Raw genomic sequence first — 25,582 nt, forward strand, 5'->3', positions numbered from 1 at the left:
GGATTACATCACCATCCACTGTTGTCAAGGCTCAGACCAATCACAACCTGAGTTCCTCCGCCAATGAGAGGTGAGACTGACATAGTTCCGAGATGCTTGTTACTGATTGGCTTATCCTACCGTCAGTCAAAATTCAGCCTTTTCCTATTGGTCAGAGAGGACATCAATCAAACAAACCCCAGCTATGATTGGCTATGAGCATCCAGCCAATGGGTGAGTGGCTGAACTGATTGGCCAGCGCTACCGTCAATCACAGGCGGTCCGGTGCTCCATTGGCTGGCGCTGGCGAGGTTGTGGGAACCCTGCGCTGTGAGTGGTCGGGCCGACTGCCAGTCACGGGATATGGGCGGAGGAATTCGTGTCTGGAGGTGGGGGCGGAGGCGGGGGGGGAGGGGGCCCCGGCTCTCGGCCTTCAATGGCGGACGGCGGCTGCGGAGGTGGAGGCAACGGCGGCGGTTACGGGTGGCCGTGAGGCGATGGACGGCGGCTGGACTCAGTCGGCGGGGCCGTGGGCCCAATCCCAGCAGCGGGAGGCCGGGCTCTCGCCGCGCAACCTGACGACGGCCAACAGGGCCCTGGGCCCGCGGGCAGCTCCCTTCACCCAACAGGTAACAACAGCCGGGGAAGCGACAGCGAAAAGAGGGTCCGTGATGCCTCCAACCGCTTTAATTAAACATCAGCGCCCTCACTTTAAAAAGAGGAGGGGGTAAAAAGAGGGGGAGGGGGGGGATGTGAATTTATGGTGCACAACATTTAAATAAAACGTTGGCCTTCTTGCTTTAAGAGCGATTGTGAATTAATGTTGTGCAACATTTATTGTGCAATAACAGCATTCTTGCTTTAAGAGGGGCATTTCATGCATTAAAATGCTGCAGGCTTAAGTCAACATCAGTTCCCCTACTTCAAGATGGAATTGGAATGGATGGTTGCAATGAAATTAGAGTGAAATATCAACACCCCTTGCTTTGGGATATAAGGAAGTCATATTTTTCAACATGGATTCAAATGCCATCTCTATCAGATCAAAGCTGTGGAGCCTTTACACATCCAGTCATGAATGGCAGTGAACAAGATCAGACTGTGAAAGTCCTTGTCCCCCCCCGGGTGAACGTCACTGCAAAAGACAACAACAGAAACAAAAAATACCTGGAAAGACTCAGCAGGTCTGGCAGCCTCCGCGGAGAGGGACACAGTTAACGTTTCGAGTCCGTATGACCCTTCGTGATCATTCGGACTCGAAACGTTAACCGTCTTCCTTCCTCTCCGCGGAGGCTGTCAGACCTGCCGAGTTTTTCCAGCTGTTTTTGTTCTTGCTTCAGATTTCCAGCATCCGCAGCGTTTCGCTTTTTATCTTAGTGGCAGAAGATAAGGCTGAAGCATTTGCAGCCACCCTCAGCCAGAAGTGCCAGGTGGATGATCCATCTCGGCCTCCTCCGGAGGTCCCCAAGTCTTCGGCCAATTTGATTCACTCCACGTTATATCAAGAAACGGCTGAAGACACTGGATTCTGAAAAGGTTATGGGCCCTGACAATATTCCGGCAGTAGCACTGAAGACTTGTGCCCCAGAACTAACCATGCCCCTAGCCGAGGTACAGATAACAACTCTTGACATCTCCCTGGCAGTGTGGAAAATTGCCCAGCCATGTCCTATTCACAGAAAGCAGGACAAATCCAACCTGGCCAATTGCTGACCCGTCGGTCTACTCTCAATCATCAGCAAAGTGTAAGAAGGAATCATCAACAGTGTTATCAAGTGGCACTTACACAGCAATAGCTGCTCATTGATGCACGGTTTTGGCTCTGCCAGGGTCACTCAGCTCCTGACCTCATTACAGCCTTGACCCAAACATGGACAAAAGAACTCAGGGGTGAGAGTGACTACCCTTTGATATCAAGGCAGCATTTGACCGAATGTGGCAAAACTAGAGTCAATGGGAATCAGGGGGCAAATTCTCCACTGGCTGTGTCGGTGCAGACTCGATGGGCCAAAGGGCCTCTTCTGCACTGTGATTCTGGAGTCATACCTAGCACAAAGGAAGATGGCTGTGGTTGTTGGAGGTCAGTCATCTCAGCTCCAGGACATCACTGCAGGAGTTCCTCAGGGTAGTGTCCTCGGCCCAACCACCTTCAGCTTCTTCATCAATGACCTTCCTTCCATGATAAGGTCAGAAGTGGGGATGTTCGCTGATGATTGCGCAATGATCAGCACCATTCGCGACTCCCCAGATACTGAAGCAGTCCATTTCTATGGTTCTAAGCTGGGGCTGTTTTCCTTGGAGAAGAGAAGGTCAAGAAGAGATTTGATGGAAGTGTTAAGATCATAAGGAATCGACACAGAATAGATAGCGAAATCCTGAGGGGGCTTGACAGGTTGAATGCCGAAAGGGTGTTTGCCCTTGTGGGAGAGACCAGAACTAGGGATCAAACGAACATACGAAATAGAAACAGGAGTAGACCATTTGGCCCCTCGAGCCTGTTCTGCCATTCAATACGATCATGGCTGATCTGTTTGTGTTATGATTTCCACGTTCCCATCTAACCCCGATAACTTGATTCCCTTGCCGAATAAGAATCTATCTACCTCTGCCTTAAAAATATTCAGTGACCCCGACTCCACCACCTTCTGAGGCAGAGAGTTCCAAAGTCGCACAATCCTCTGGGAGAAAAAATATCTCCTCATCTCTGTCCTAAAAGGGTGACCCCTAGTTCTGGACCCACCCACAAGAGGAAACCTCCTTTCCATGTCCAACTTGTCAAGGCCGTCCAGGATCTTGTATAACTTCAATCAAACCACCCTTCGCTCTTCTAAACTCCAGTGGAAACAAACCCAGTCTGTCCAACCTTTCCTCATAAGACAGCCCACTCATTCCAGGTATCAATCTGGTAAACCTCCTCTGAACCACCTCCAATGCATTTATATCTTTCCATAGAACCATAGAAAAGTTACAGCACAGAAGGAGGCCATTCGGCCCATCTTGTCCATGCCAGCCCGAGGACACCCAGGTGCCCTTTCTAATCCCACCTTCCTGCACCTGGCCCATAGCCCTGCATCTTACAGCACTTTAGGTGCAGATCCAGGTACTTTTTAAAAGAGTTTAGAGTTTCTGCCTCTACCACCAACTTGGGCAGCGAATTCCAGACACCCACAACCCTCTGCGTAAAGAAGTTCTTCCTCATGTCCCCCCTATACCTTCTGCCACTTATCTTGAATCTATGTCCCCTGGTTCTAGAATTCTCCATCAAGGGAAACAATTTTATCCTGTCCACTCTATCTGTTCCCCTCATAATTTTGAACACCTCAATCAAGTCACCTCTCAGCCTTCTTTGTTCTAAGGAAAATAACCCCAACCTATCCAATCTCTCCTCGTAGCTACACTTTTCTAACCCTGGCAACATTCTTGTAAACCACCTCTGCACTCTCTCCAGAGCTATTACCTCCTTCCTGTAATGTGACCAGAACTGCACACAATACTCCAGTTGTGGCCTCACCAGTGTTTTATACAATTCCAACATTATATCCTTACTTTTATATTCTATACCTCTGCCAGTGAAGGAGAGCATTCCATATGCCTTCTTTACAACCTTGTCTACTTGAACTGCTGCCTTCAGGGACCTGTGTACTTGTACGCCAAGATCTCTCACTTCATCTACCCCTCTTAGTATATTCCCATTTATTGTGTAATCCCTGTAACTGTTTGACCTCCCTAAATGTATGACCTCACACTTCTCTATGTTAAAATCCATCTGCCACTTTACCGCCCACTCCACCAACCCATCTATATAATTTTGGAGCTTATGGCTAACCTCTACTGGATAAGGAGACCAAAACTGCACACACTATTCGAGATGTGGTCTCACCAATGCCCTGTATAACTGAAGTATAACATCCTTACTTTTATGTTCAATTCTTCTCATAATAAAGGATAGCGTTCCATTGGCCTGTTTAAAAAGAAGGGGGCTCCCATTTAAGACAGATGAGGAGAAATATTTTCTCTGAGGGTCAAGAGTTGTGGAACACTCTTCACCAGCGACCGGTAGAGGTGGGGTCATCGAATATGTTTAAAGCAAAGGTAGAATAGATTCTTGACTAACAAGGATATTGGAGGATATCGGGGGGGTGGTAGGCAGGATAGTGGAGTTAGGGCCGCAATCAGATTAGCCATGTTCTTAATAGCCTGTTCCTGTTCCTAATTCGTATGTTAACTTCCCACTGGTGGAAGGATCAAGAATCAGAAGGCCCTAATTTAAGGCGGGACGAGGTGAGTTGCTCTTACAGAGGGTTGGCATGGATACAACGGGCCGAATAGTCCCTTTTCTGCACTGTAACAAATCTATGATTCCTTCACAAAAGCAGCACTGAGGTTAGTTCAGGAAGGTGGCTCACCATCACTTTCTGAAGGACATTTTTTTAATAATCATTCATCATCCCTGCTGTGTCCTAATGTCCAGGACATTAACTTCAACAAATAAGAACAAGATGGCAGATGGAGCATAATAAAGGGAAGTGTGAAATTATTCACTCTGATCGAAAGACTAGAGAAGCAGAACACTTTGTAAAAAGGTGGGAAATTTGTAAGTGTTGATGTTCAGAGAATTGAGTGTGTTTGTACAAGGAATGCAGCAAGTTAGCATGCAGGTGCAGCAAGCAATTAGGAAGGTAAATGGTATGTTGGTCTTTATTGCAAGGGGATTGGAGTACAGGAATAAAGAATTCTTGCTGTAGTTTTACAGGGTTTTGGTGAGACCACATCTGGAGTACTGTGGGCAGTTTTGGTCTCCACATTTAAGAAGGATATACTGGCATTGGAGGCAGTACAGTGAAGGCTCACTAGATTAGTCCCATGGTGACAGTTTGTCCTATGGTGAATAAATTGGGCTTTTATTCTCTGGAGTTTAGAAGAACGAGAGGGATCTTATTGAAACCTGCAGGAGCTTGATAGGGCGGACGCTGAGAGATTGTCTCCACTGGTCAGGGAACCTAAACCATGGGGGCACAGTCTCAGGGTAAGAGGCCGACCATTTAGGACGGAGATGAGGAGAAATGACTTCACTCAAAGGGTTGTGAATCTTTGGAATTCTCTACCCCAGAGGGTTGTGGATGCTCCATCGTTGAATACATTTCAGGCTGTGATGGGAAGATTTTTGGTGTCTCAGGGAATTAGGGGAGCGGGCGGGTAATTGGAGTTGAAGCCCAAGATCAGCCATGATCAATCTGAATGGTGGAGCAGGCTCTGATCTCCTCCTATTTCTTGTGTTCTTGCATTTCAGGGATAACTTCATTGAGCTTTTTAGATTTGGAAAAGAATTGATAGCGTCAATAAGGAACTCCAACATTTTTTTTTTCATTTTTACTTAATATGTGGGTGTTGCTGGCTAGGCCAACATTATTGCCCATCCCTAATTGCCCTTGAGATGGTGGAGAGCCGCTGACTTGAACCGCTGCAGTCCATGTGGTGTAGGTACACCTACAGCGCTGTTAGGGAGGGAGTTCAATGATTAAGACCCAGTGACAGTGAAATAGTTCCAAGAGGAAGTTGTGTGTTTGGAGGGGCTCTTCCAGGTGGCAGTGTTCCCATGTGTCTGCTGCCCTTGCCGTTCTAGGTGGTAACGGTCAAGTGATTGAAAGGTGCTGTGGAAGGAGCCTTGGTGAGTTGGTGCAGTGCATCTTGTAGATGGTACACACTGCCACTATGTATTAGCGGCGAAGGGAGTGAATGTTGAAGGTGGTGGATCGAGTGCTAGTCCAAGTGGGCTGCTTTGTCCTGGATGGTGTCAAGCTTCTTGAGTGTTGTTGGAGCTACATTCATCCAAGCAAGCGGGGAGTATTCCATCACACTCCTGACTTGTGCCTTGTAGCTGGTAGACAGGCTTTGGGGTGTCAGGAGGTGAGTTACCTGCCACAGAATTTCTAGCCTCTGACCTCTTGTAGCTATTTGAGTTCTGTTTCTGGTCAATGGTAACCACCAGGATGTTGTTAGCGGGGGATTCAGCGATGGTAATGCCATTGAATGTCAAGGGGTAATGGTTAGATTCCCTCTTATTGGAGATGGTCAGTGCCTGGCACTTGTGTGGAGCGAATGTTACTTGTCCAAGCCAAAATGTTGTCCAGGTCTTGCTGCATTTGGACATGAACTGCTTCAGTATCTGAGCAGTTACAAATGGTGCGGAACATTGTGCAATCATCAGCGAACATCCCCATTTCTGACCTTATGATGGAAGGAAGGACATTGATGAAACAACTGAAGATGGTTGGCCGAGGACACTACCCTGAGGAACTCCTGTCGTGTTGATCTAGAACTAACCACAATCATCTTCCTTTGAATCCAAACTGAACGTCAATGAGCAGGTTATTGCTGAGTAAGTGCCGCTTGATAGCCCTGTCCATGACCCCTTCCGTCACTTTACTGATGATCGAGAGTAGACTGAAGGGGCACTAACTGGCTGGACTGGATTTGTCCTGCCTTTTGTGGACAGGACATACCTGGGCAATTTCCCACCTAACCAGGTAGATGCCGTTGTTTGTAGCTGTACTGGAACAGCTTTGCTAGGGGTGTGGCTAGCTCCGCAGCACAAGCCTTTAGCACTGTTGCTGGAATGTTGTAGGGGCCCGTGGCCTTTTCAGTGTCCCATGCCTTCAGCTATTCCTTAATTTTTTTTATTCTTTCGTGGGATATGGGTATCGCTGGCAAGGCCAGCATTTGTTGCCTAGCCCTAAGTGCCCTTGAACTGAAGAGCTTGCTCGGCCATTTCAGAGAGCAATTAAGAGTGAACCACACTGCTGTGGATTTCGAGCCACATGTAATTCAGACCAGGTAAGGATGGCAGATTTCCTTCTCTGAAGGACACTAGTGGACCAGACGGATTTTAATGACAATCAATACTTGTAAACGGTCACCATTACTGAGACTATCTTTCAATTCCAGATTTATTAACTGGTTTAAATCCCATCAGACAGCTCGAGGAATTTAAATTCACTGTCCCCAGAGCATTAGCCTGGGTCTCTAGATTATTGGTTCAGTGGCATTACCACCACACCATCTGTCTAGAAGGGGAGATCGCATGGATTGAATCCAATTGGAGAGGAGCGGAATCCAAAGGAGAGGTCCTGACCCCAGTGAGGGGTCAACAGCTCCAGGGAAGGAGAAGTCCTGACCCCAGTGAGGGGTCAACAACTCCAGGGAAGGAAAGGTCCTGACCCCAGTGAGGGGTCAACAACTCCAGAGAAGGAGAGGTCCTGACCCCAGTGAGGGGTCAACAACTCCAGGGAAGGAGAGGTCCTGACCCCAGTGAGGGGTCAACACCTCCAGAGAAGGAGAGGTCCTGACCCCAGTGAGGGGTCAACTGCTCCAGGGAAGGAGAGGTCCTGACCCCAGTGAGGGGTCAACAGCTCCAGGGAAGGAAGTCCTGACCCCAGTGAGGGGTCAACAGCTCCAGGGAAGGAAGTCCTGACCCCAGTGAGGGGTCAACAGCTCCAGGGAAGGAGGTCCTGACCCCAGTGAGGGGTCAACAGCTCCAGGGAAGGAGAGGTCCTGACCCCAGTGAGGGGTCAACAGCTCCAGGGAAGGAGAGGTCCTGACCCCATTGAGGGGTCAACAGCTCCAGGGAAGGAGGTCTTGACCCCAGTGAGGGGTCAACAGCTCCAGGGAAGGAGAGGTCCTGACCCCAGTGAAGGGTCAAACGCTCCAGGGAAGGAGAGGTCCTGACCCCAGTGAGGGGTCAACAGCTCCAGGGAAGGAGAGGTCCTGACCCCAGTGAGGGGTCAACAGCTCCAGGGAAGGAGAGGTCCTGACCCCAGTGAGGGGTCAACAGCTCCAGGGAAGGAGAGGTCCTGACCCCAGTGAGGGGTCAACAGCTCCAGGGAAGGAGAGGTCCTGACCCCAGTGAGGGGTCAACAGCTCCAGGGAAGGAGAGGTCCTGACCCCAGTGAGGGGTCAACAGCTCCAGGGAAGGAGAGGTCCTGACCCCAGTGAGGGGTCAACAGCTCCAGGGAAGGAGAGGTCCTGACCCCAGTGAGGGGTCAACAACTCCAGGGAAGGAGAGGTCCTGACCCCAGTGAGGGGTCAACAGCTCCAGGGAAGGAGAGGTCCTGACCCCAGTGAGGGGTCAACAGCTCCAGGGAAGGAGGTCCTGACCCCAGAAGGCAGAGTGTTCCAGATCATCACCGCTCACTGTTTAAAGTTTATTTCCCTCATATTCTCCATGTATTTCTTGCCCAAAACCTTAAATCTGTGTCCACTGGTCCTTGTACCATGAGCTAATGGGAAGAGTTTTTCCCTAGTCCAGCTTATCCAAATTGATTATAATTGTGTCCCCCTCTATCAAATGCTCCCTCAACCTCCTTTGCTCCAAGGAGAACAACCCCAGCTTTTCCAATCCACCCTTGTAGCGAAAATCCCCCATCCCTGGAACCATTTTAGTAAATCTCTGCACCTTCTCAAGGATCCTCACGTCCTTCTGAAAGTTTGGTGAACAGAAGAGGACTCAATACTCCAGTTGTGGCCTAACTCAAACTTTAAAAATGCCCAGCATAACATCCCTGCTTTTTAACTCAGTGCCTGTATTTACTCAGGCTGTGCTTTCAAGCACTCTCCCAGTGTGTGTTTCCAGGTTGGGGCAGTGTTAGGGGACTGGGAGAGCTCTTTCAGTGCCCACACTCTCTCTCACCCTCTCTCTCTCTCTCTCTCTCTCTCTGACTCAGGTTAGAGCTTTGTGCCCCGGGATCAATAACCAGCGGTACTGGTGTGAGACAGGCCACTGCTGCGGGGAGACTGGCTGCTGCACTTACTTCTACGAGTTGTGGTGTAAGTAACGTGGCTGGGCTTGGGATCACTGACCATCCCAGTAAATCAGGCTAGGGTCCTATCAGAGCAGCACAGCGTAAGTGGGGACGGAGGGGGTGGGGGAGGTGGGGCGGAGGGGATGGGGTGGAGGGGATGGGGGCAGGGCAGATGGAGTGGGGGCGGGGGATGGGGCGGGGTGGAGAGAGTGGGGGCAGAGCGGAGGGGGTGGGCGCGGGGGAGGGGCTGAAGGTTGCAGGACGGTGAGTTGAGTGTAGGTGATGTGATGTGAGGGTGGGTTAGGTAGAGTGGGGGCGGGGCAGAGGGAGAGGGGGACGGGGCGGAGGGAGAGGGGGACGGGGCGGAGGGAGAGGGGGACGGGGCGGAGGGAGTGGGGGACGGGGCGGAGGGAGTGGGGGACGGGGCGGAGGGAGTGGAGGACGGGGCGGAGGGAGTGGGGGACGGGGCGGAGGGAGTGGGGGACGGGGCGGAGGGAGTGGGGGACGGGGCGGAGGGAGTGGGGGACGGGGCGGAGGGAGTGGGGGACGGGGCGGAGGGAGTGGGGGCGGGGCAGAGGGGGTGAAGGTTGCAGGACAGTGAGTTGAGTGTAGGTGATGTGATGTGAGGGTGGGTTAGGTAGAGTGGAGCCGCAGTGACACCAGGAGTTGGGGTTTGGGGGGGTGGGGGGAAAGTGGGGGGTGCACAGATACAGAACAGGGGGTACTTTGTAAGGTATGGATGTGTCTGTCTGCTGACTGATGTTTTGCTGTGTCCCCTCATAGGGTTTTGGTTCCTCTGGACTCTGCTCATCCTGTTCAGCTGCTGTTGTGCTTATCGCCATCGCAGGACCAAACTCCGCCTCCAGCAGCAGCAACGTCAGCAGGAGATTAACCTTATTGCCTACCATGGAGCCTGTAACTACCCCGGCTCACCCCTCGATCAAAGTGAGTGCAAACTCTCCAGAACAGCTCCCCCTCCCAGCTGTCTGTCCGAATCCAAATCTCTTCACCCTGCTCCTCTAAAACCCCCCTGGCCCCTCAACCAAACTATCCGCACCCCACCCCACCCCAGGATCTATCTATCTCTCCTCCTCCTCCAAACGCCCTCCCCCTGAACCCCCCCTCCCTGGGTCAGAGTGAGTGCAGACAGCCAGAAGCCCCTCTCCCTCCAAACCCTGACTCTCCGTTTGGCAATGTGAGTTATAGTAATCTGGAATGGAAAAAGGTTCAGTTGTCACTCTGACTGGATGGGAAGGAATTTTCAGGGAGGTGGCATTAATTGGGCAGCTCTTTAAAGAGCTGGTACATGCCTGCGGGACTTGATTGGGGACTAATTTAAAGGCCATTGACGCTGAGGTAATGAGCTGTGATTCAATGCTTAACTGGTGCCCATCTCTCACACGGTTTTCAATCTTTTCCTCAGGACTCCTGGCTTCTTTCAAACTTCCAGCCTATGAGGAGGTGTCAGCCCAGCCCAGCACTCCTCCTCCATCCTACACGTCAATCCAGGGGATCAGGACTGAGCTGAGCCCTTCACTCAGCTCCAATAACTGCACCAGCTGCTCCTGCAGCTCCAGCTCTCCCAACAGCACTTCCGTTTCTGACACCAGCACCTCCAGTGACCCGAGCACCCCCAGTGAGCCCGAGCCAGGGCCCTCGCTCTCCAGCTCGGACCACCCCGCCGAAGAGGTCGACGTCGCTGTGCCGCAAGCAGTTCTGTCCTGCTCCGAGGCGGACGAGGAGGATGAAACCCGCTCCAGACACCGGCGTCTCACCGGAGACTCCGGGATCGATGTGTGCCGTTGTCTTGTTCACGGGGATGACAATGAGGACTGCACGGAGGAGAGTGGAAACTTCCTGCACGACAGACAGGGCTGTGTGGGAGAGCTGCTCCAGCCTGCCGATTCTGCCAGTCTCTGCTCCTGCCAGCTCCCTGAGGAGACCCTGGCTCCCATCTTTCCCGTGTGAAGGGGAAACAGAGAGACCGGGAAGTCCGACAACGCATTTAAACAAGGGACCAGATTCCTGGGGCTGTGGGACCAAGGAGATAGTCACTAAAGCTCCCTTGCAGCCTCACCTTAGACTGAGGTGCTGCAGGACTGTGAATGTCACTCCATATTGGAACTATTTATAACCTACAGCCATCTTGAGTGCTCTACCGCAAAGGAAACCATTGAACCCTGGCGCACGATCCCACCCTCTGCCAACTCCTGTCTGTCTTCCCGCCTGTATCTGTCCCCTTCCCTTCACGCCTGAGACTGTCTCTCTCCTCCCTGCCTGAATTTCTCTCCTGTTGTCTGTTTCAAATGCAAGATCACATGCATTGACACTGATCTCTCTCCTCTCCTGCTGCTGTGATTCAGATCATTCCTTGGGCTTGAGGGGTCTTGTCTGAACCCGGTGTGAGATATTTAAGTTCCTGCTAATGGTGTTGATTTAACTGCGGGGAGCTTGTGTTAACATTCGCTAATAGTGAGTGGAGTTGGTGGGAGGCTGGTAGACCTTCAGTCTAAATAATCTCCATGGTTTGCAAACCCAGATCATGAAGTCATTGATTAAACGGAGGTGAAGCTTATGTGAGATGATTTGAGCTGTTAATGACCAAATGTAACGGGGCTGTTATTGTGAGATGGAGCTTGGTGGATTCCCACACTCAAAACCAAGAGTCCAGGGAACCTGGCATAGAGTTTGGAGTGGAGAGAGGATCATGGATAGGTGAATGAGAATGTTGCTGCTTCTGTTAACATCTTTGTGTTCTATTTACTTCCTCTGTTTTACTGTAAAGCTCTTCCATTCCCAGCATTTGTAGCTATAGGAATATGACCTCCCTCTGTCTGAATCAGACTCCAGGATATGTGCTTTGGTTCATTAGTTTTAAGAGGGCTAAATAAATGGCTAAGGAAAATTTTCTGAATTAGAATCTTGCAGCACAGAGATGGAAGACATTTGGTCCATTATGTCTGTACTGGTTCTTGGAGCTATTGGATTAGTCCCACTCCCCTACAAAATATCCTTACATAGTGCGTTAGTGATCTGGAATGCGCTGCCTAAAATGGTGGTGGAAGAGGATTCAATAATCTCTTTCAAAAGAGAAATATGTGAAGGAAAAAAATTGACAGGACTTTGGGAAACAGAGCAGATGAACAGAATTAATTGGATATCGCCACAAAAGAGCTGGCACAGGCTTGATGGACCAGATGGCCTCCTTCAGTGTTCTATGAAATTCTCCTTTTACAATTTTTGATCCAATTATCAACTTTTGAAAGTTACTATTGAATCTGCTTTATCTATCTCTCTCCGTTACATCGCTGGTCACTCGGCTGAGGGTGAGAAATCTCCAGAAATTCCAGCCCTGTTTTTTTTTTGCTCCCTGTCCTAATTTCCTTGATGTCCTGTTTGTGGATGAGCCTCTAACAACTTCGACATCGAGGGATGGGCAAAAGCTGAAGCCTTGCCAGTGTTGTCAAGGTCTTGAGTGAAGAAGGACTTGCATTTCTGTAGCGCCTTTCATGATCTCAGGATGCCCAAGAGCGATTTACAGCCAATAAAGTACTTTTGAAATGTAGTCACTGTTATTTAAAGAAGTGAATGTGAGTGCAGCAAGATTCTCAAACAGTAATGTTATAATGTCTTGATAATCCGTTTAAATTAACTTTGTGGAGAACTCATCTGCTTTTCTAATAGTGGCCTGGGATCTTTTATATCCACCTAATGTTTCACCTGAAAGACAGCACTGCTGCTCTCCCTCTATTGTATTACAATGTCAGCCTGGATTATGGATTCAAGCCTTTGGAGTGGGACTTGACCGGTGTCCTTTTGACTAAGATATGTTCACTCACCATAGTTGACAGTAAGACTGTGTTAGCAGACTGGAGGGTTCATTGCAAAAAAAAGTGGCTGCCTTTTGACATGTAGTTGTAGTGCAACCAACAGATAGCTCTGGTCAATCACACCACAGTCAGGCAAATCCTGAAGGACAGTTGGGTTTCCTCATAGAGTGAAAGAAACTATGATGGAAGCTGTTGCTAAATGTACCTTTACCAGGTGCCCATCCACCCTCACTTCAGAACCCTGCAGAGCAAATTCTGTGGTCCACATGGTGCAGGAGCGGGTTCAGCTTTACTGAATGTGTGAACAGTCCCCTTCGAGGTCCCGGATTCAAGATTCTACAACGAGGAGCCACTTCACTTACAGAAGGAAGGCACGAAAAGGGTCATATTGGACCCAACATCTCTCTCCACAGATGCTGCCAGGCCTGCCGAGTTTTTCCAACATTTTTTGTTTTTAATCTAGAAGGAGGACACTATGTTAAATCAGTTGAGTCCTCTTCTGTCAGTGGGGACACCCCAATGGTTCCTAGAGCCATTTCACCAGAATGTTACTGGAGCTAAAAGTAAAATTAGGGTTGCATCAGTGAGCTTGTTTCTCCTGAGTATAAAAGATGATCTGATTGAGACGATTAAAGGATTTGATAGTCCCCTAGAAATGGAAGATATTTAATGAGTACTTTGCTGTAGAAGGGTACAGTAGCGAAGGGAAGATAGTGTTGGGGCTTGATGGTATATTCAAGAAGCCAGAGAGATGACTGGATATAGCTCGTAGAAATTATAAGGATGGGTTTCAGAGGATTGAGTGCCAACAGAGCACCCATCTTTATATAGGAGACTGAGCTAATCCAGGTAGTTACAACTTACAATTGCAAGCCAATTAGGTTACCATTTGTGGCAGGGACAGTTTTGGTCTTTAAGGATGAATAGTTAGAAATAACTAGCAGAGATATTAAAAGGGCCAATCAAAGATTGCGACATGGAATTAGAGGGAGAGTAGGTAACTGGGTAAGTTAGAAGGTGGATGATAGTTGGAGTTAAGGCAAGTGGCACTTCTGCTTAAATGGTAAAAGGATTGGATAGGATAGATGGAAGGGAATTAGAGCTAGGTCAATGAGGGAGTTAAATCAGGATGTACATTACACACACAGGGGTAATGTGAATCAGGAACTCCTCCTCCCCACCTCCAAAGTTTACTCTTTCATTAGGAAGTGGGCACTACTGACAGTGCCAGGATTTGTTGCCCATAATGTTCCCCCAATTGCCCTTGAACTGAGTGACTTGCCTAAGAGTCAGCCACATTGCCGTGAGTCTGGAGTTACATAAGGCCAGACCAGGTAAGCATGGCAGATTTCCTCCCTCCCCTAAAGGACATTGGTGAGCCAAATGGGCTTTTACAACAATCACATGGTCACCATCACAGACTAGCTTTATACTCCAGATTTATTAACTGAATTTAAATTCCACCAGCTGCCATGGTGGGATTTGAACCCATGGCCCCAGGGCATTAGCCTGGGCCTCTGGATTAGTAATTCTGAGACATTACTGCTGTGCCACCATCTCTATGGATGATGGAAGTCAGTTGGTGCTTTCAAGACAGACAGATTTTGTTTTGTTTTGATAAATGGATCCAGGCCAATGGAGCAATGATGGGTATATTGAGTTGGTCTATGAAGCCATGATCTAATTGAATGGTAGAATAGGAGGGGCTGAATGGCCTCTTCCTATTCTCATTGATTTGGATTTCAGGCAGAGGTAGTGATGTTGAAATTTGCAGGTGATACTGAAAAAGGTGGTTATTATAGCTTGTTCTTTATTCCTCCTGCCTTGCATTGCTAGAGGAGATAGGTTAAGAGTCAAATAGAATCCAATGACAGTGTCTGGTGATGGGAGTGGGTACAGGGATGTGGAAAGCAGAGATTTGGGGGACAGGTTGATAGGTCACTATAGGCCTCAGGGTAATCAGGATTGCTTTCAAAAACATGCTAATGGAATTCTAGTTTCTTGTAGCAAGGGGTAAAGAATACATAAAGCAGGTGTTTTGACCTTAATACACCCTCAATTAGAGCAGGTGCAGTATTGTGCTTCAGACTAGAGAAGGATATTGAGACTTTTCAGATTTACTCGGGTTCCAGGAGTTGAGAGTTTAGAATGAGAAGCCAGAATTAGGAGATTAAATGGAAGAGATTTCAAACAGTGTAGTAACTGCTTCTCAGAATTGTGAGTAATTGAGGTAGAAACTGTTTTGATTCAGTCAAGTTGAAGAGGTGGATGAAAGAGGAAGGCATGGGAACAGTTAGATGTGATTAGGACTTTCTGCTTGAATGGAGGGTAAATTCCATTACAGGCTGGCCTGGTTGCATGTTCATGTTAATAAAATTAACAATGGAGTGGAAACAGTGAGAGAGGGAGACACACACAAGGGTGGATATTGAGAGCATTGGGTCAGAGTGCTCAGCAGCATCCTGACTTACTGCAGCACAAGATCAACTCCCCTTGGTTGAGGGGGGGGGGGGAAGAGAGTCCCAGAGGCACGTGCGCACACAGGAGGGAGGGGGAGGAGGAGATGATGATGATGGAGAACGGACACTCCATTGCCCAGTACATCATAGCGTCAAGAGCACAGGCACTCCTGTTGGAGCATATGTGCATACTCTGAACTCAGTCTGTTCCTGAATTATTTGCTCCTCCATTGGTAAATTTTGAACATAAATTTATAGAATGGTTACAACACAGGAGACCATTTAGCCCGTCATCCATGCTGGCCCTCTGCTGGAGCAGTTCATCTAGTCTAATGTCTTTTCCCCATAGCCCTGCACACTTTTCATTTCCAGATAATGATATAATTCCCTTTTGAATGCCATGATTAAATGTGACTCCATTCCAGATTCTTAAAAGTTGCCAAAAACACCAGTTTAAGATATTAACTTAATCTCAGTTACAACTTGGATACATCTCTAATTTTACCAGCTTTCAGGGACAGATGATCTTTTTCATGTTCTCAGTAACAGTCCTCACTTTCACTCAGGGTGATGCTCTGGGGATAAAAGCAAAAAACTACAGATGCTGGAAATCCAAAACAAAAACAGAAACAAACCTTCAGGGTCATGAGGACTCGAAACGTCAACTGTGCTCTCCTCCACCGATGCTGCCGGACCTGCTGAGTTTTTCCAGGTATTTCTGTTTCTGTTTCTGTAATGCTCTGGGGACCCAGGTTTGAATCCCACCACGACAGATGGTGAAATTCGAATTCAATAAAACAAAATCTGGAATTAAGTCTAATGATGACCGTGAAACCATTGTCGATCATTGTAAAAACCCATCTGGTTCACTAATGCCCTTTAGGGAAGGAAATCTGTCCTTACCTGACTCCAGACCCACAGCAATGAACAAGGGCAATTAGGGATGGGCAATAAATGCTGGCCTAGCCACTGATGCCACATCCCATGAATGAATAAAAAATAAGCTACCTGACTGGAACATCAGGTCCTTGCTTAATCTTGCTCTGGATTGACATCCACACTTTGCAGCAGGAGTCACTGCACCTGGATCAAGGGCAGGAAGCCTGGCTGGATGTTTCCCCATCAGTCGACTGGTGCTTTACCTACCCTGGGCGCAGATCGAGCTGACCAGCATAGTATCTGAGAATTTCTAACAAGCCTCTCAAGAACTAGAAGACTTAAGGAGAGCAAACTTAAAACATTGTTGTTTGTCCTTGTAATGTTAAATGATTCATTGCACGTGTGGCAAAGGGAGAAATCAAAGATCACGAGTTGGTAAAATCATCTTTATTCCTGATTCAACTTTTCTTAAAAGCATTTTAGAGACAAAACAGCAATTCCTCTTGAGATTTGAGATGTGGATTTGGGATGGTAGTTCAATCTTTTCTGAACCATTCATCCCTCTCTCATCTAGTGCAAAACTGCCAAGTGCAGTTTGGTCTAAATCCCTCGCCATCAATGCTCTCGTTAAGCTGCACAGAGGAATGGCCGCAGAGCAGCTGGAAAGATACAGCGCAGGTCTGGTTCTGCAAGAAATATACGTGCAAAAATGTTTTAAAGGGGCCGCGCACTGAAAAGATTGGGCCATGTAGAACAAATAAAAGGAATATCTGCCCACCAGTAAAATCCCCCCACCAACCCCTGCAATGTCAGGGCTCTCTTGTGGAGTCTGAGGGACTATTCTGCACAGTAATGCAGCTGCTGAGCTCAGTGAAGGATACATACCCACCAAAACAGAGCACGTGGCCAAATAATGTTAACTCAGCCTTTCTCCTCTGCACCCAGTTGGATTTCACTGCTTTAATATTTAGTGTGTGAGTTTGTATGGTGGCAACGAGGCCACTCGTTTAAATGATGAAGCTGCTGTTCAATGCTGCCTCCTCACTGGTCAGGAGCAGACCATGATCCCTCATATTGAGCTAAAGTCCATGGCTGCTGTTTGCTCTCCCATATTCACAGGTACTTTCTACTAGTGGCTGTTAAATCGATTCCAGCTCATGATTTCATCCTAACTCAGATTCAGGTGAAATTCTCTTTCCTAAAGGCCATTCTCCCTGCAGCCAGAGCAATGGGTGCCCGCTATAGGCAGAGCGCTAAAGAATATGAGGGTAACATGACTATAATGGGCGGGGGGGGGAAAAAAAGGCAGGGTCACCTCCTCAAACCCGACAATCCAGTCTACATAGAAAGCTACTTGGAAATCATACTGACTTCTCTGCTTCTGCTCTGCACAGTTTAACAAACATCAGCAAATGCTCTCTTTTGGATGAAGACCCAGTTACAGAATCAGCCCCTGGCCCAGGACAAAAACACTGTTCCTATCCTGCGGTAGAATTTATCATTACAGCCCATAATTTGTTAATGCTGGGTACCCTGAACGTAAGTGCTCAGTTATAAACATTGCAGGCAACTAAATCAAAGTGGCGGGGGTGTGAAAATGGGCTGCTTCCACACTTGCTATTGCCACCTGATCTTGCAGCTTTGTCAAAGCTCCTGCTGAGTCACTGGTATTGCATGTGGAATATGGTTGAATTGCTGGTAAAATGCAGTATGTTCTGAGGGTCCAACAGCAGAGTGCACGCAGTGAGGTCTTACTCCTTGACACGCCCACCGTCTCCCTCACTCACAAAACGCTTACGGCCCCTGGGAGCAACAAAGAGAACAGGATTCAAATCAACGAATAGCGACTCAGTGAAAACTTCACACCAAGGAAGGGCAAGCAGTGCTGACCACTGTAAGCTCAGGAAGTGTGTCCTTTACTGATTTATATTGGACATTAAGATTGATCAGGGCCAGGGTTCGGCACACGATCACTACCCAGTGATCACTACTGGAAAGTGAGTGTGTATTGGTACAGGACAGGCATAGCTGTGACACCCCCATGGAGGGAAGTGTGCTGATAGCCAGAGGTGCAGGCATGGAAACTGGGCACTTCAGCAAAGCACAGGAAGACACCATTGGAAACTTTCCCTGCAAGTTTGCTATTGGACAATTATAGTCCAAGCATTACTTTGTACAATGGGGACTGCTCGCAGTATTACAGCCTCAGCAAGGCTCTGTGTAACAAGGGCTGCTGATTTTACAATCCCAGCATAGCCCTGTACAATAGTTTGCACTTTCAATATTACAGTCCCAGCATTGCTCTGTATAATGAAAATTATTCTTAGAAATGTGCACTGGCATCTTTAACATCCTCTTGAACATTATACATTGACTCAGTTTAATGCCTCATTTGTGCTATACTGAGCGTGCAGCATTCTCTCAGTTCCGCACTATGCACGACCTTGTGACTCAATCACAGAACTGTTACAGTACAGGAGGCGGCTGTTTGGCCCATCGTGTCTGCACCAGCTCACTAACGAGCATTTTAACTCAGTGCCTTTCTCCTGCCTTTTCCCCGTAACCCTGCACCTTGTTTCTATTCCCTCTTGAATGCCTCGATTGAAGCACACTGTGTTCCAGACCCGAACCACTCGCTGTGTCAAAAAGTTTTTTCTCACATTGCATTTGCTTCTTTTGCAAATTACTTTAAATCTGTGCCCCCTCGTTCTCGAGGTAAAAGCAAAACTTTTACAGACCGTCCCAAGCCCACGTCTGAAATGAGCTGAGGTTTTGAGTCAATCTCTCAGTAATGTGTGTGTGGTTGTCGAGAAACTCCTTGGTGAAAGATTTGGTGCACTTACCGTGAAGGACAGCTATCACGAAGCTGCTTGGTTATAACGGCTTCCTGGAAACAGAGGTCTAAGAATTTCTCCAGGATCGTGTGGGCAAGTGGCACATCCAGGTTTATATCTGGCAACTCGTCAAACACTCGCTGGAAACCCTGAAAGTGAGCACACAAATCTACACTAGTCCCTGTCAAATTAGATTCCAGCATTTTGCCTACTACTGATAGTAGGCTAACAGTCATTACCTGTATTTTTCTTCCACCTTTCTTAAATAGCGGAGTTACATTTGCTACCAATCCTTAGGGAAATGAATTAATCAGTGTGAGCCATGTTCGAATTAATATGGGGGAAACGCCATTAAATTTCAAGCATAACTATAGGTAATTACTGAATATTGGTCTGCATTCACCTGCCGGTTGATGTGAATAAAAGTGGCACCCTTATTCAAGAAAAGGTGCGAGGACGTTCCTACAAGTCAGTCAGTGGTTGGTAAGGTTTTAGAAATAATCATCAGTGAAAAAAATTAATTAGGCAGTTGGAGAGGTTTAGCTTTATTAAGGAAAGCCAGCCACAAGGATTTATACAACAGTCATATCAGACTCGAAACATTAACCCTGTTTCTTTCTGCACAGATGCTGCCAGACCTATGGGCCCTGACAATATTCCTGCAATAGTACTGAAGACTTGTGCTCCAGAACTTGCCGTGCCCCTAGCCAAGCTGTTACAGTACAGCTACAACACTGGCATCTACCCGGCTATGTGGAAAATTGCCCAGATATGTCCTGTACACAAAAAGCAGGACAAATCCAACCCGGCCAATTATCACCCCATCAGTCTACTCTCCATCAGTAAAGTGATGGAAGGGGTTATCAACAGTACTATCAAGCAGCACTTGCTTGGCAATAACCTGCTCACTGATGCCCAGTTTGGGTTCCGGCAGGATCAGTTAGCTTCTCATCTCATTACAGCCTTGGTTCAAACATGGTCAAAAAAGCCGAACTCCAGGGGTGAAGCGAGAGTGACTGCCCTTGACATCAAGGCCACATTTGACTGAGTGTGGCATCAAGGAGCCCGAGCAAAACTGGAGTCAATGGGAATCAGGGGGAAATCTCTCCACTAGTTGGAGTCGTACCTAGCACAAAGGAGGTCAGTCATCTCAGTTCCTGGACATCACTGCAGGAGTTCCTCAGGGTAGTGTCCTCGGCCCAACCACCTTCAGCTGTTTCATCAATGTCCTTCCATCATCAGGTCAGAAGTGGGGATGTTCGCTGATGATTGCACAACGTTCAGCACCATTCGGGACTCCTCAGATACTGAAGCAGTCCATGTCCAAATACAGCCAGACCTGGACAATATCCAGGCTTGGGCTGACAAGTGGCAAGTAACATTCACATCACATAAGTGCCAGACAATGACCATCTCCAGCAAGACAGAATCTAACCTCCTCTTGATGTTCAATGGCATTACCATCACTGAATCCCCTACTGTCAACATCCTGGGGGTTAACATTGACCAGAAGCTGAACTGGACTAGCCATATAAATACTGTGGCTACAAGAGCATGTCAGAGTCTAGAAATCCTGCAGAGAATAACTCACTTCCTGACTCTACAAAGCCTGTCCACCATCTACCAAGCACAAGTCAGGAGTGTGATGGAATACTCTCTCCACTTGCCTGGATCAGTGCATCTCCAACAACACTCAAGAAACTTGACAACATCCATGACAAATTAACCCACTTGATTGGCATCTCATCCACAAACATTTAGTCCCTCCACCACCAATGCACAATGGCAGCAGTGTGTACCATCTACAAGATACTATGCAGGAATTCACCAAGGCTCCTTCAACAGCACCTTCCAAACTAGCGGCCGCTACCATCTAGAAGGACAAGGGCAACAGGCATAGAAGTTCCCTTCCAAACCACTCACCATCCTGACTTGGAAATATATCAGCCGTTCCTTCACCGTCACTGGGTCAAAATCCTGGAACTCCCTGCCTAACAGCACTCTGGGTGTACTTACACCACATGGACTGCAGCAGTTTAAGAAGGCAGCTCATCACCATCTTCTCAAGGGCAACTAGGGATGAGCAATAAATGCTGGCCCAGCCAGCGAAGCCCACATCCCGTGAATTAAAAAAAAAGCTGGAGTTTTTCCAGCATTATCTGTTTTTATTTGTAAAAGGCAAATCACGTTTGACTAACCTCATTGAGTTTTTTGATGAAGTAACAGAAAAGCTTGAAGGGAATGCAGTGGATGTTGTCTAAATGGATCTTGAGTGTTTGACAAAGTACCACAAAAAAGACTGGTTAACCAAATTGAGGCTCATGTAATAGGAGGGTCAGTGCAAGTTTTGATAAGAAGTTGGCTTAAGGAAAGAAAACAGCGAGTTGTGGTAAATGGTTGTTTTTCAGACTGGAGGATGGTATACAGTAGTTTTTCCAAAGGGTCAGCACTAGGGTCACTGTTTTTGATTATTTGAATATAGAGTAAAATTTCAAAATTTGCTAATATCAGATATGGTAGACATTGAGGATGATACCAATCAACTGTAACAGGACAAATGGCTAGCAGGATGGACAGACAAGTGGAGATGGAATTTAATACAGAAAAGTATGAGGTGATGCATTTTAGCAGAAGGGATGAGGACTGAGATGATTGACCTCCAACAGCCACAACCAACAACTATCTTCCTTTGTGCTAGGTATGACCCCAGCCATTGGGGAATTTTCCCCATTTCCCATTGACTTCAGTTTTGCTAGGGTTCTTTGATGCTCCACTCAGTCAAATGTTGCCTTGCTGTCAAGGGCAGTCACTCTGACCTCACCTCTAGAATTCAGCTCTTTTGTCCATGTCTGGACCAGGGCTGTAATGAGGTCAGCAGGTGGGATACAGAATAAATATTAGCAGTGAGAACCCAATATAATCCTTTTCCCTTGTATTTTATCTGGATGTTTACACTTATTTCCCTACAGCAGTCATTGGAAGCCTGGTTGATCTCTCCCCAGCCCAGGTGCACTACAGACATCTGCAGTGCTCCCAGTGTGACACCAGCTAAGCTCAGGTCATTTCATACAGACATTATGTGACTAGCAGGCCAGAGAGATACAGGGGCCAGAGGGAAGGCCAGGCTCATACTTACCCGGTTCATCTGGTCCAGTGTGATCAGCCCACTCTCCCACAGCATTTTCAGCAGCTTCACCATCTTTGCTGCTGTACTTCCCGTTGACTCCAACACCATGACAACGGCCTGAGGGGAAGAAGCATTTCTATTTGCATAGCTCTTTTCCTAAACTGGTTCACAGCCGATGAGTTACTTTTGTAGTTATTATTACTGTGAAGGCAAATGCAGCAACAGCCAATTTGCATACAACAAGCTCCTGCATTGTGATATTTTTAAATAGTGCTGAACTGGTCATTTAAGTGGTGGAGGAGGAGGAGGAATGTTGACCACAGACATTGGGGAGAACTCCCTGCTCTGCTTCCAATAATGCATGGGATCTTTAGTAGACAAGGCCTTGATTTAGTGTCTTATCTGAAAGATGGCATCTCTGACTATGCTGTGCTCCCTCTTTTCTAATACCAGATTACATGCTCGTGTTTAGGACTGAGCAGCAACAAGTAAGATAACAACTAAAGTTAAGTTAAAGCTAACTTCTTACTGCTCCCTTTCCCTTCTTGGACATGTTTATCCCCACTCTTCTCTGTCTCAACAGCCATATCACTGCCTTCCCTCAATCTTTTATTTGAAACTACCACCTCTGCAGTCAGCCAGGACCTTAATGAGGAGAGACATTCTTCCCTCTCCATTTCTGTTATAGAGCACAGGTCACTGAGTACCCACATTCCCTTCTCACCCTCCCTCCCCGGGAAAATGGACAGCCACAACTAATCCGCACACCAACCCCGCCCCCCACCCCCACCGGCTCACTTCTCCCCTGGAGCAAGTCCTCAGCTGGTGGAAACCAAAGGGTACTGGTGTCCCTGGAGGACAATGGGACTGTGGAACGATGAGGTTTCATTATGGGTGACTCATTATAGGGCCTGCCTTTTGGCAGAGACCAGGTGTGACTGAGGATATCGTTTCAGAATTTCTTTCAATGACAGACTCAAGTTTAGGAATCTACTGACCCGGGTTTTTGCTTCCTGACAATGAAGGACATAGGAATAGCTTGATGAGAAAAGATTAAGGCCTATAATAATGAAGGTGTTGACTAAAGATAGCAAACAATTTCTATCAATTAGTTTAACAGATCCATCCAGGAAGTGATAAAACTCCAGTGGTAGAGAGCTTTAAGAACCATAGATCCAAACTCATCTGTTTCTCTCAAGCACAGTACACTCACCATGTCACGCTGGAGCCTGGTGGAGATCAAGGCAGATTTGGTTTCTGGAATTACCTCACATCCCCGCTGTTAACTCAGGATTTCACCCACCTTTAAGAAACTTATTAGTTGTCTGTTCTAAGTTGCCCTGTTTATAGCATGGAGTCAAGGACAAGACACTGTCTGGGGCACAGCCCTTCCCTCTTGGACCTTAACTTCTCCCAAATAGCAAACAGCTGTATTTTGTGAGTAGCGTGACTTGGAGTTCATTCATAGCCCCCCTCACCCCTACCCCATTAACATTGGGGCAACAAAATATAAACAAAATGAAAATGATCTTCCAGAGCAGGAAAACTGCCTCTTATCAGATTGAGTGTGCTGCAGCAGCAGGCTGAGGGTGATCACTTCTTTCTAGCCATGGATGCCGACAATACAAAACTGACAGGTAAGGAAATGGAGGGAGAAGCCATTAATGTTATATACACTGATATTTCACAACAGGAAGTAAACTCTCACTCAGCAGGAGGACTGGAGGTGTGAATCTCGATTTATACCTGAGTGCATTCACAGGCCAAGCTGACATACCAAGTAGCAGTAATGTCTATGCTCACCTCGTAAACAAGCTCATGGTGGAAATGTGGCACCTCCAAATCACGAAGGCAATGCTCAGCTTCAGCCAGCTCTCCGGACAGCAGGAACTCCTTCAATATGAAGTTCATCTGGGTCAGAGAGAGAACAAGTCAGCAAAGTAAAATGCAGGCAAAACAGCACAGACAACAAAAGGATGTTATGGCCAAATCCAGAAGTGGTAATTTCCAGCGCTGAAAACCACAGGAAGAGAGCTGACAATGGAAATGGTTCTCTTTCCTCTGGTCATATACCCTTCTCTTTGAAACCTGCTCCCCTCACCCACTGCTCACAAAACACATACAGTACATTCAAGGTCCACAGAGTCAACTCCAGTCTGGAGTGAAGGCTGCCCCTTAGTCATCCAATTGCAGCACAGACAGGGTGTGAAGCCTGGAATCTTCCTATGCTGTACAGCTTTGACCAGACCAGGTGGTGTATTTACAAACTGGGCCACCTGTGAGGCTTTTAGTAAATGTGTTATTTACAGAGCGCAGCAACTGGCCAGTTCAACCCTACTCGATGTTGCTGATCTCCGTTCCATTGCGCAATGATAGGAGGCCAGTCATCATACTACTAAGGTGGAGGACAGCAAACCTTTCCATAGGGCCATACAAGAGCTTGTTGTCTGCTGTCCATCATAAAAACATATGAATTAGGTGCAGGAGTAAGCTCGGCCCCTCGAGCCTGCTCCGCCATTTGATAACATTGCGGCTGCTCTGATTGTGGCCTGAACTCTACTTTCCTCTTTAGCCTCTATACCCTTGACTCTCTTGTCAATTGAGAATCTAATTCAGCCTTAAAAATATTCAATGGCCCAGCCTCCAATGTCCTCTGGGAAAAATAATTCCACACACTAGCACCCAACTGAGAGGATAAAAATTCTCATCTCTGTCTTCAATGAAAGACTCCCTAAAGCAAGTCCTCACTTAAAGATGTGGTTGCTTTCCTGAAAATCACAACTTTAAGTGAAATGACTAAGTGAAACATTGGTTCCCATAAAAATCAATGTTAAAACAGTGGTTAGGTTCTGTAGGACCTTCCTTATCAGAGAAAAAAAAAACAAATATTAAAACATTATACCCTCTAAGTTGAAATATTTTACATTGCTAAATTCCTACATTGGTCAATTAAGTAACTTTTAAAATAAGTGTAAAAATATAAAAGAAAAATGTAACTTTCAACTAACAGTACCTCCTGCTTAGCGCAGATGCTGATTTCCCAAACCTCTCGCTCCCGATTCTCCTGATCGCTGCAGATCTCCCCACTCCCCAATCCTCCAAGCTGTGGCTCCTCCCCGCTCCCTGACCTGCCCTCTCACCAAGCCTGACTCACCTTTTCACAGTCTCCTTCTCCTGAACCCGCGCTGAGAGCGAGGGCTCAGAAGAGCAGCGAGGCAGGAGAATTTAACAAAAAAACAGATTATAGCAGCCCCAGCTCATTACTTCTGCTCAATCGGAACTCATTTCCACAACATTGGAGCTCTGCCTTCGGATCAGGTCTGATCCTGAATGGGAACGCAAGTCCATGAGGGGGGAAGGGGCAAAAGGGTGGGGAGCGGGAAAGGCCACAACTCGGAGGTCAGGTGGGGTGGGGAAAGACTGCTCCAAAAGGGCGCCAATCGGGTCATGGAGGAAACGTTGTTAAAACGAATCTCACGATGTTCAACAAGATTACAGGCCCCATTAACTTACCGATGTTAAAGTGAAACAAGTGTTAAATGGGGACTTACTGTATTCCCCTAATCTCTCCCATCAGGGGAAACATCCTCTCAGCATCCACCCTGTCAAGTTCCCTAAGGATCTTATATGTTTCAATAAGGTCATCTCTCATTTTCCTAAACTCCATGGATACAGG

At 47.4% G+C, this 25,582-nt stretch overlaps 2 protein-coding genes across 2 annotated transcripts in view; one reads left to right on the top strand and one right to left on the bottom strand.

Moving 5' to 3' along the window:
• The first annotated feature begins 382 nt into the window (after positions 1-382).
• LOC144676217 (WW domain-binding protein 1-like) lies at positions 383-12,342 on the top strand. The gene is made up of 4 exons (XM_078536703.1): positions 383-608; positions 8,700-8,802; positions 9,561-9,722; positions 10,201-12,342. The coding sequence occupies exons 1-4, from the start codon at positions 477-479 to the stop codon at positions 10,743-10,745; spliced, it is 942 nt and encodes a 313-aa protein (XP_078392829.1). The 5' UTR covers positions 383-476; the 3' UTR covers positions 10,746-12,342.
• A 4,035-nt stretch (positions 12,343-16,377) lies between these two features.
• The window catches only part of pdcd4a (programmed cell death 4a), a 40,752-nt gene continuing 31,547 nt past the window's right edge, over positions 16,378-25,582 (bottom strand). Inside the window, exons 8-11 of the mRNA XM_078536702.1 lie at positions 23,710-23,817; positions 21,916-22,023; positions 18,789-18,928; positions 16,378-17,748 (exon numbers count right to left, since the gene is read on the bottom strand). Coding sequence (XP_078392828.1) covers positions 17,697-17,748; positions 18,789-18,928; positions 21,916-22,023; positions 23,710-23,817 — 408 coding nt within the window. The 3' untranslated portion in view covers positions 16,378-17,696. The remainder of the gene's footprint in view (positions 17,749-18,788; positions 18,929-21,915; positions 22,024-23,709; positions 23,818-25,582) is intronic.

Source organism: Cetorhinus maximus, unplaced genomic scaffold (assembly GCF_964194155.1).
Source record: "Cetorhinus maximus unplaced genomic scaffold, sCetMax3.hap1.1 HAP1_SCAFFOLD_1433, whole genome shotgun sequence".
In the NCBI taxonomy this organism is placed as follows: Eukaryota; Metazoa; Chordata; class Chondrichthyes; order Lamniformes; family Cetorhinidae; genus Cetorhinus; species Cetorhinus maximus.

Excerpts from the sequence above, each read along its gene's own strand:
- LOC144676217 (XM_078536703.1), top strand. The coding sequence starts at position 477 with ATGGACGGCGGCTGGACTCAGTCGGCGGGGCCGTGGGCCCAATCCCAG. Across the intron at positions 609-8,699 it reads CAGCTCCCTTCACCCAACAG|GTTAGAGCTTTGTGCCCCGG; the intron begins GTAACAACAGCC and ends TCTCTGACTCAG. Across the intron at positions 9,723-10,200 it reads CGGCTCACCCCTCGATCAAA|GACTCCTGGCTTCTTTCAAA; the intron begins GTGAGTGCAAAC and ends TCTTTTCCTCAG.